Source organism: Haemaphysalis longicornis, unplaced genomic scaffold (genome assembly GCF_048455015.1).
Source record: "Haemaphysalis longicornis isolate Haplotype H1 unplaced genomic scaffold, Haemaphysalis longicornis Haplotype H1 scaffold_7, whole genome shotgun sequence".
NCBI classification, from domain to species: Eukaryota; Metazoa; Arthropoda; class Arachnida; order Ixodida; family Ixodidae; genus Haemaphysalis; species Haemaphysalis longicornis.
The window spans coordinates 31,676,973-31,688,014 of record NW_027526422.1 but is presented as its reverse complement, the minus strand read 5'-3'; the positions used below and the strand labels follow the sequence as shown (position 1 = coordinate 31,688,014).

Here is an 11,042-nt window from a genome sequence, read left to right as displayed (position 1 = left end):
GGGTACTCCTGCTTGCACCTCAAGCACGCAACTCCCGGCATCTTCTTCAGCGGTATGTTTCGGAGCTAACTGACTGCCGTCCACAAAGTTAGTACTGCCGCTTTCTCCCGCACGTGCTACGCTCGAAAAAAAAAGGACAAACAACGATGCTTGCCTACAGCATCTTCCTTTGTTGGTGCGCGTTCAAAAAGGTGCTTAAACTCACTACTAACACTAACTAAACCTTACTTCTATTTGCTCTACAGCATGGCCTCCCTAAGAGAAAAAGAAAAAATCAAAGACTTTCGCCGTCTGGGCCGTCGTCACTGCGCTGGGGAAACACGTCCGTCGTCGCTCCAAGGTGGCAAGCACAATAATCTTGCACAATAATTTTATTTTATATATACACTGTACAGACACAGTCCACCTGCTGACAGCCCACAGCAAAAAGACTTGTGTCCAACATTCAATAACACTGCTGCTGCTGCTGTCAGCCTTGGACCGTGAAGAGTGATGCCGGAAACCCTCGAATGAAGAACGTGTGTTGCGCGTCGGTCTTCTCCTATTCATCGAACGGGGGCCTGCTCAACTATGCCATAGATACCGCTCAGCAGTCGGGCGCCTTCGATGGGGACACCGTCCTTGGGTGGCAGGAATGGTCCCGCATCCCCTTCATATACAAACCTGGGCGGTACGTGTCAAGGACTAACAAGTACAGTACATAACAGCAAACACATAAGAACAGAGCATTTCACAAAGTTGGACATAAATTTCTAGCGTGCCTTGCAATACTGATGTGGGGTATTTCTTCTTGTACGATTAAATCTAGACAGACCTATCAAGTAAAGTTTATTTGCCATGCGACAGAGACAAATGATAGGTTGTTGTATTACCTGTAAAGTCAGGATGCTAACTTGGAAGGGAGTTCTTCAAAAAATCAGAGACCCCTTTCTGAAGAGAAAGATGGTTAAAACGCGAAGCTTTCTCCCATACAACCTGAGCCAAAGTCAAAGCCCAAAATCCAAACTTCTTCAACCGTGTCAGAATGGTGCAATCGGATGGACATAATGCAAGGCACCCGAGTTCGGCTCCCACCACGGGAAGTGTTTTTTTTCTTGAGGCGCTTGATGTGCCTCCACTTATCATCACCATTGTTTTGTGAAACACACTGTAAAGTTGGTTTTACTGCATTTTGTTCTGGTGACAGGACGGGCGCCATCAGTGAGGCATGCAAAACATCGCTTTAACAACTGGGGAGAGGGGATCATACCCTTTTTTTAGATCGAGATAACCTAATGAGATTTCTTTGCAGGCAATGTGCACGTGGCGTGAGGTTAACGCAGCGATAACAGCTGTAGACATACCCCATAGCAAGGCATTGCAGACATTCACTGGCACAGGGTGTAGGTCACTCCTGGCTTTCAAATGACAACAGAAAAACTTCAGACAATCCAGCATTGGTGGCAGTAGCAAATACCATAATTAGGTATCCTGGCTTTGAACACACCTAAAGCTTCCCGGACTTTGTTTACAAACATGGAGTAGGTCCATAGGGGTTGCTGAAATATGAACACACTCATGCACTCTCCCCCTCCCCTGGAGTGCGCCCCTTTATCAAGCCACGGAACTCATTAGGCCGCGAAAAAATGACGAGTCAGCAAAGGATACGGCAGCCGCAGTACCCAGTATGCCGACTGGGACAGTCGAACGGGCTCCTTGTTTCCGGGAAAGAAGATGGGTGCTGCGTGTCCCGGCTGCACGCGTGGGTTGAGGGTGACGTGCACGGGCGCCTTGGGTGTCACCACATGCACCCGCATCAGCTGAGCCACCTGGGGCTTGGCCGCACTGCAAGGTACACGTTCCACGTTCCCAGGGGGGTTAGCCTCTTATTGTTGGCATTTGTCCAGGAAAGGTACAGAAAGGAGGCATAAATGACGCCTGATAGGGGCGTCTGTAACCATCGCTGACAGTGCTCAGAGCACACCCAATGAAAATACCTTACCAGGTCTATTATTGCTAGGCCACCAAGAAAAGCATCCCGGTTGCTAAAGAAGTGCCTGCGTAAAGCCTCCTTATCTCATTCTTCAATAATGATCATGGGTGTTTCAGTCAGAGACACATTATACTAGCCTTGGGAAAACAGTTATACATATTGTTACGGGAAGCTGAAGTGGATGCTCACACATAGCTCACGGGCACCCGTGCCAACGACGACGAAGCACTGGGTGGCATGCACTCAGCTCGAGCTGTCATGGCTGCATTGTATATAGATTCGTTCTCTTTGTAAATAGATCGCTTCACCACAAACCATCGCCCGTCTGATTAGTCCTGTTGCCACGTAACAATATGAATGACTGTTTTACAAAACTCGCCGTACCTATGACTGTATTACAAAAGTCATAGGTATTGCTCATTTGAAATGTATTGCACCCTCAAAAAATAATGGAGACAAACATAAAAACAAGTGTCTCCAGCCAACACATTAGCAAGAAAGATGCCCCAAGACTACCACATTTTGAATGTAATGTGCCTTTTGGTGTTAAGGTGCTCTACTAATGCCAAAGTAAATCTGCCGTTCCAATCCCATGTTTGCGATAGTGTGTAAGCATATTGTAAAATTCTCCCAGGGGTGCCAGTAGGTTGTCACCGACTTGAACCATAGGAGTGGCACTTAGCACGTTAGTTGTAAATATTCTAGCTTTCGCGGAGCTGTGATCCAGACACACTGCGATATTTGTTGCTGTAAAACGCTGCAAGCACATGACAACTTTGTAACGCAGTAGTACTGCACAAGACACGAACCCTAGTGCTCTACTTGAACTGGCTCAGCTTTTCAACTCACCGACACAGACAGGGAAAGTAGAGTGGCATGTGGCTGTTGGCAATCTTGTTGGCGTTGTCCTGGAATGGAATATCAAAGAACCTGCTTAGCTTGCTGACGTCCAAACCAGGCAGCAAACTTATGTTGCTGCAACCATATACCCTGTCATTTGAAGATGAATGAATATAAGGTGAACATGATGATACTGAGGAAAAATAAGCTATTAGTGGCTACACATACACAAAAAGTTGATGACTAGCAATCTCAAAGTGGATAGCACTGTATAGCTATCACATCAAAACAATTTGAAGTACTCTTTGGCAACCTCAGTGTGAAGTTCTAAATGGGATAGCCTTTACTGCCACGCAATTCCACTAGATTCCCACTGGGGGAATGCAGGGGAGTCAATAGGGGTGAAGAATTCCTATAACTACTATGAGGCGAACTGAGGAGGTGAGCTCCTAGGAGAGTTCAAAAATAAACAAGCGGGACAAACAGAAAATCTTGGAAGCATGGCCCTAAAAATGGGATAGCATTTTTAGGGCCAACAGATGGTAAACCAATGAACAAAAAGCCCAGACTTTCTAAGAATGCAACAGAATTTTTAGAAAGCCTTGGCTTGCTGTTCACTGTATGCCCCCCTCCTTCCCCACAGCCCACCTTGACAAGGCCGGTGCTTGTGGTGCGCAGCATCCTGTCGGGCGAGGAGCACATGAAGCGGTGGCCGTGCGGGCACTCGTATTCCACCCCGATGAACACCTTCACCGTGAACTGCATGCCGTCCCCTGGGTTGGACACACAGCAGTCTGCTTGTGCAAGGGTCGTATTCTAGTACCCCAAACCCCTTATTGGTGAACGCATTCCTTTCAAACTATTTTAATTAAAGGGGCCACAACGACAACACGCAACTTTGCTTCATTTGAAAGACTGCACCATTCATGCCACACCAGATTTTAAGTGCAGAGCACTTTAGGGGCTCGCCTCGTCGTCGTAGCTTGCTGGACCCAAGTAGAGCCACACGGCATTCGATCATCGCGGCGTAACCCAGAGGCTTTGAAAGCCAAGCAATATTTATAGTGATAAGCATTTGAAACTCGGGAACCGCTGGTGCTTGTCATACATCTCCCCGTTGTTTAGCACAAAGAAAACTGCGGGTACATTTGAGGCAAAACATACATACAAGACTAACCGGTAGTGCCCGCATTCATTTGGTTAGGAACGCTCGTTGGGTTGGTTTTGGCGATAGTAAGCGAAAAAGAGTGGCAGCGCAACGCTGGCATGTGCAGGAGGAAAAGCAAGCACAAAAAGAACAGAACTCCCGTTGGCGCAGTTTCAGGCAGGGGGTGTGCGAGCACTATGAAGGCGGGAAATTTGAATTGCAAGGGGTGGTAGCAGTGAGCGGATAACGGTGCTACAGCCCATTAAGGCGAATCGCTGCTCTGCACTTCCGACAGCTTTCACATTGAGCGGAATGGCTTTAATTTTTTGTTCGACAGGAGACAATGTTGCCGCCACTCGGCAATTTGCCATTAAAAGGACTGATTTCAAATCACTTGCTTTTTCCACCACAATTAGTGATGTATCTAAGGGAGTAGTGAAAAACTCCATCAAACAGGAACATGAATTAAAGCCATTCTTAGTGAAGTGAAACCTAGTGGGACACATCACCCATGTAATCATGGGTTCTGCCCTTGCCTTAAGGATAAAGCTCTTTCAACTCAACCTTTTACCCGCTGCTTCTGAAGTAACAGGCAACCAGAGTTTGGGCATCGTTCAAAAACAATGAGGCACATTACAAGAGAAATTGCCACACTGTTATGTGAGCCACTCGGACATGACACCGTATTTACTCAGCTTCTGGAGTTATAAACAGTTGTTCAGATGCATAGACATCAAATTACTGACAGGGTGCCTGTCAGTTTCACGGTGTAGATAGGTTAAATGCTTTGCCATAAAGAAAAAGTGGTATTTATTGGATTTCAAGAGCGACTTTCCTGCTTTTGTCTCAAGTAGCGCCAATGTTGCGTTCTTCCATGTGTTATGTCTATTTTGCACAGCGAACAACGAACTTTGCCTCAAGTTTGACACAGTGCTCACAGCAATGAAACCAGACAATCCATGCAACCATGCGCAAACCAACCTTTTCTTTCCCTGTAACCTTGTAGCCACGGACGTCCTCAGAAACTTTGGAGTGGCCAAGCGTTGCCATTTATCAAAGGGACCCAACTAAAACTGTCTGTTCAGTTGCTAGTTCGTTACCTCATCTGGAAGGGGGACACGTTACCTGGGCACTAAGCGTGCCGTTAAGGCATTGTTCACGCAGTTAATTCCCACTGCCGCACCTTTTGACATCGACCTCTCCCTCTGAAACCTGATTTTTTAAGAACAAATTTGCCTGCTTTCTGCAGTTTTTCACCAAAAATGAAGAACCCTACTTACGTTAAGCGTCTAACATTCAGTTGCTAATGTAAAAAAAAAAAGAAGGATAAGATTAGAGGTAACGATGAGCACCTGTCCCACGTTTAAGTTGGACGACAGCGAAACCCGCCCAGGGTTTTCAGCGCCTATTTCAGTTGAACCCACGGAAAGAGGGCACAACGATTGTGAATGGCCCCCCACCTTTTCCGTTCTTCTTGCCCTTCCAGGTCTGAGCCCTCTTGCCCTCCCAGAGGGATGGCCATCGCTCCTTGTCCACCTTGACAGCCACGTCCCAGGGCAGGAGGAAGTTGGTGCCCGCCACAAAACCCGGCTGGTCCTGGATGCCTGCACAATAGGGCCCGCTCACATGGTCAGAGACAACGCATCACAGTGCGGCCAATATCTCTACAAAACGTACCTGCACACAACTGCTCTAAGCTGTCGTCAACACCACACAGGAAGAGGGAAGAAACAGAGAGGACAATGATGGGTGAGATACATGGTAAAAAAAAATACTGTGGTTGATTCTTCTGTCATAGGAATTGGTAAAACCTGAAAGCGAAATGTGCAGAGAAATCTGCAGCTGAGCATGATTTGCGGGTTGGCGGCTGTCTTGTGGGTGTGCTTGGCGAGTGGCGTACTGCTGGCGGGTCACTTCGGCAAAGGTATAATGACGTCATTTCCGTGACGGATATGACGTCAGTGAAATCTTGGTGTATTCCAGCGTAAAACACTTTTGTGCTAACATATAAAACCCGAAAATGAACAATTTCAAGTATAACGTAGTACTTAAGGTCGCTTCCCTGCAATAAGACCATGTGTGCAGGGGTGCACTCTTTACAGGCCGCTTGCTCCGTTGTACTGGCGTCATTTCCGTGACGGATATGACGTCAGTGAAATCTTTGTGTATCCGGGAATAAAACAGTTTTGTGTTAACAAAACGACCAGCAAGAAGTGTAACTGTGCGTTTGTTGTGGTAGCTCTAGTTTTCTTCGATCATGCCACTTGAATGCTAACGGGCATTCAATACAATGTGATACCCCTGTCACACAGCAAATCTAATGTCATTCAAAGTGAATGACATTAACTGTTAATAACATCCGGCTTGGCAATGCGGGTCTACAAGGTGAAATAAATGCTATTTGATAGTGATGGCGGTGATAATTAGCGAGCTCGCAAAACCGCAAAATTATATTTCAAGTGCATCTAGAATGTTTTCATACATAAAACTTTTTTAAAAACATAACAAGAGATCTTTTTTTAAAATAAGAATAAGGAAATCACCGGTTTAGGTGACATCAGTAGACAGCACAAGCCGAGACAAGTCCGCAAAAACAACGCCGCCTGTATAAACAGTGCCTAACGCGTGAGCGAAAAATGGCCAAACAGCCACTCTCCTGTTGCTCTCTCCTACCCTTCCCCGCTCCGTAGCCTTCCAGCGTGCTTTCATGTCCGCCAGCCAGCGCCGCTTCTCGGAAACTATGCAAAATAGTGGAAAGTTTGTTTAGCGTTCCCGAGGCGGCGCTCCTACGCCTTCTTGTTTTTCATCATGCCTGTCTGTCTTGGTCTGTCACTGATAAAACTTCCTTTGTCACGAAGCAAAATCCCTTGCGCTGCCGCAGGCTGATGCTGGCTTTGCGCGCTTATCTACTCGGATCACAGGCCCTGAAATTTTCTGAGTGGGGCATCCCCCCTCTATCCCCTCCGCATTTAGGTATTGTTTTGACCCCCCTGTTCGCACTCCGCATCGGTATGCACTTCTAAAATTGAGGACTATACTGTAGCAGCGCCCGGACAGCGTGGCGGGATCGCAGCTGCTTATCCTTTTGTTTCCTATAATTTTCTTTAATTTACAAGCACGTGATATTATTGGAAAGTAATCGTAGAAGTAAGCGCCTGAACAAAAAACGTGCACGCAATTTTTTCTTCTCTAAATACTCCAGAAAGAAAAATATCAGTAAAATAAAGGCTGCCCCATCCGAAAATATCATTTTTCTGTTAGCTATATGTCTACCCGACAATCAGTACGTTCTTAGACTATTTCAGTCCGCCTCCGTCTTTATCTTTGGAAAAATGCAGCAAGTATGAAGCGAGCGACACGTTGGACGAGATCCCCAGTGCGCCACAGAACTAGCGCCCCGTCACGGCTAAGATGTAAGCGAAACGGCCCTTGAAGCCCAACAGGCAAGCTGACAGACACACGTTGTAGAAGTGGGTGCAGCGTTCGCGACTCACGAGCAGTGACGTAAGGCGAAATGTCCGCCGGCACGCGCCACATAGCGGATCAGTGCCTGAACTAAGCGTCCCTACCCTTCCCATTGAAAAGCGCGCGACGCGTCAGGCAATGTTAATACAGGCGGCGTTGGCAAAAAATATGCATTAGGGTAGTGCACGCACCAGGGATGAGATTTTCTTTTTTGTTAGCACTTGTTTGTCTTTATTTATTTTAAAAACAACATGAAGGGGCAAATATAAGTTTACTAACAGCATTTAAAAACAGCATTCTTTGGTTTATTACTGAACTTTCCTCTCTAATGACTTGCCACTGCTGTCGAGACTACTCACTTGGCTTCTGAATGAGCTCCCAAACTTCAGTTAGCCGCATGTCATTCGCCTGAAATGTCATTCGGTATTCTCGTGTAGCACCGAATTAATGACATTTGCTCTAAATGTCATTGGATCTGCCATGTGACAGGGTTATAACTCTGTTTTTAGTATTCCTCTTATTATGTCACTTCTGACACTGTTTAGCGCAAAATTTTAGCTTTTCAGCATTCCTTAACTTTATTCAGTTAAAAAAAAAAAGGCACCGTTTGGGGCTAGAATGAAGGTGAGCCCGTTACCAAAAGCTAGCTCTTTCAAATTAAAAGCGGAGCTGTATTTTGTCTCCATGACCCCCTTAAAGATGAGGAAAAAGTCTCAAAGCATCCAGGAAGCTTGTGTGCAACTGACCGATGTTGTGCGAGTAGAGACTCGATGGTCCCAAGCAGACTAGTGACCAGGAACTGTAGCTGGGAAGAAGCCCGGGAGGACTCAGCGAATGCAGCATCCCCGGAAGGTACTCGGTGCCAGGAGGGACGTAAGACGCCTTGCCTGCATCTGTAAGAGGCGTCGGTATCAATGCGGTGTCCTGGGCAAATACCTTTCTACGACACCTCGTAAATTTCAGGAGCCTTTGCCCCCTCTTTTTTTTTCTTCTTTCTTTCATCCTCATGTCATCAAAGCAGTCTCTCTCATAAAAATCTGTGCACAATCTTCGGAGTTTGGACTCTCGCAAATCGCTAGATGTTATTCCTTCATATCAATGCTCCAGCTACCTGGACACCTTTTGTGAAACGGTAAGCCGAGTGTCTGGGAAGAACTCCACAGTTAAGGGGGGTCACTGCTCTTAAAACAGCTTCCTTTAATTGTTATGTAAACTCTGTGAAACTTGTCAGTCCTGCTGCTTTTCTTCAGATTTAAAATATGACATTATTTTTTGAGTAAGTCAATTAGTTACCAAGATAATTAGAGATTAGTCATTTTTGGAGGAACACTAGACAGAACAGTGTCAGCCATAAAACTGTAATCTTTATATTTTTCAATACTATAAACCTTGGTGAGTGCAATAAGAGAATTGGTTTTCTGATGCACCAATTGGAACTAATTTTACAGCTCATTAAAATTTGATGGCACCAGTGGCAAGGAACCATTTCGAATGCCCATTTCAAACACGAAAGTTTAATGAGCTGTAAAATTAGTTACAAGCAGTGCATCAAAAAACCAATTCTCTTATTGCACTCACCAAGGTTCATAGTATTGCAAAATATAAAGATTACAGTTTTATGGCTGACACTGCTTTGTCTATTGTTCCTCCAAAAATTACTAATTGTCTCTAATTATCTTCATAACTAATTGACTTACTAGAAAAACAGTGGAATATTTGAAATTAGTGGGAAAAAAGCGGCAAGACTGACAAGTTTCACAGGGTTAACTTGACAATTAAAAGAAATTGTTTTAAGAGCCATGTACCCATAAAGGGCCAAACAGCCAGGGAATGCCTGAGAAAATTCACAGTGACAATCCTATGTGGCACAACTTTCCACTATTTTAAAATCAAGCTTACATGCCAAAACTTGAACACAGTAGGGAGACAATAACTTGAAAGCTATGCACAGAATCAACTGATAAACTGGAAAGAAAAAAAAACTCCACAAAAAGATGTCTGATACAAAATATCCCTTCATTTATTGGAGTATAAGGGCATTAAAAATCAACACCATGTACGCAAATACAAACTATGAACAAATGAAACAGACCATCATCATCTGGATCTTCTGTCCGCTGCGTCGTCCGAGCATCTGACAATGTTATGCTCTTTTCACTGTCATCACTCGACGACTCGGAATCTGCCAGAGGAGAAGGGAGTGAGAATAGTTTGAGCGCTCTCGTCTCAGCGGCGTCCCATGCAATCTTACTAGGCTTGCATTCTGCCTAATATCGCTTCCGACAAAAAGACAATCAGAAGGCACTGTAGTGGGTACTTTCACAACGTACGCACTCCCACGACATACAGACCTGATTCGTTGCTGCTGACCGGTGACTGTGAGCTGAAGTCTGACTCCGAAAGGGGCGTGGCACTTCTTGAGCTAGAGTCGCTGTGAGACAGGCTCTTGGCCCTGCTGCGCGCCCGTGGCTCGGGCTCCAAAGGTGGCTCGTGAGCTTCCTCAGCCGACCCCTCGTCTCGTTCAGCAGCGCTCGGCTCGAAGGCTGGGAAGTTGATTCTCTCCAACACGCCGCAGCAGTCAGCACTGACCCGCAGATAAAAGTCATAGTTGGCAGCCTGAAAATGGCATGTTTGTGGATCAGTCCTTGAGCATACTAGTCACCAACGAGCTATCGGCAAACACACCTAAGAGTAAATTTCTACCTTAATTAAACTCCACTTGTTTTGCTCTTGAATTGAGCCAGTTTTATTGAATATATTGTGAGTCTTTACTACTAAAGTGAGGGTGACAAATTTGCAGTGTTCTGATTCAATTCATATGACACCAGGACACAACACTGGGCAAACATGAATAAGGGGAGCTCAGTGGCTAAGGTGTGCTGCTGAGCACGAGGATGAGGGTGCGATTCCTGACCGCGGCGGCCGCTTTTCTGATGGAGGCGAAAAGCAAGGACGCCCACGCGTACGAGATTTTGGCGCACGTTAAAGATCCCCAGGAGGTCAAAATTAATCGGGAGCCCTTCACTATGGTGTGCCACATCGCCTGCGTGGCGTCAACGCGTTTGACCTTACGGTCAATCAATCAATAAATAAGGGGAGTCTTATACTAAGCACTCACAGAGACGTACCAAAACTTCAAGAGACCCACTGTCAAAGAGAGATATGCTTTAAGAAATATATTGCTGTTCAGAATTGACCACACTGCAAAGAAACTAGAAGACTGAGCACATCAGAAAGAATTAAGGACACAGATGTTTGCACAACTTTAACTGTACAGTACTACCGCAAAATACCGAGCAAGTGCCCCCCCCCCCTCGAAGTGCGGATAGTTCAGGCAACTTTGGGGAGGGGGCCCTTGTTCGGAACTGCCCCGTGATTTAAAATGGTGGCGTGTAAATGTTAACAAACATTTAATCCCCCCCCTCCCCCCCACTTTTCGTGAAAAAAAAAAATCATGCAGTTCATTGGAGAGAAACACATTTTCAGCAAAGATAAAGGAGACTGTGAAGCCCTTCTTGGCACAACCAGTGTTAGCAATTCATACAGTCTTCTTGTCAACTGCGTTGTTGGTACTGTTAGCCAGGGAATCCATTCTTGCCATCACCTGGTCCACTTTTG

At 45.8% G+C, this 11,042-nt stretch overlaps 1 protein-coding gene across 1 annotated transcript in view; it reads right to left on the bottom strand.

The window, feature by feature from the left end:
* Nucleotides 1-353: 353 nt before the first annotated feature.
* LOC144145098 (nonsense-mediated mRNA decay factor SMG8) overlaps nucleotides 354-11,042 on the bottom strand; it is a 26,092-nt gene continuing 15,403 nt past the window's right edge. Inside the window, exons 15-22 of the mRNA XM_077676591.1 lie at nucleotides 9,776-10,040; nucleotides 9,517-9,606; nucleotides 8,171-8,317; nucleotides 5,420-5,563; nucleotides 3,461-3,585; nucleotides 2,822-2,880; nucleotides 1,648-1,824; nucleotides 354-663 (exon numbers count right to left, since the gene is read on the bottom strand). Of these exons, the coding sequence (XP_077532717.1) occupies nucleotides 546-663; nucleotides 1,648-1,824; nucleotides 2,822-2,880; nucleotides 3,461-3,585; nucleotides 5,420-5,563; nucleotides 8,171-8,317; nucleotides 9,517-9,606; nucleotides 9,776-10,040 (1,125 nt within the window). The 3' untranslated portion in view covers nucleotides 354-545. The remainder of the gene's footprint in view (nucleotides 664-1,647; nucleotides 1,825-2,821; nucleotides 2,881-3,460; nucleotides 3,586-5,419; nucleotides 5,564-8,170; nucleotides 8,318-9,516; nucleotides 9,607-9,775; nucleotides 10,041-11,042) is intronic.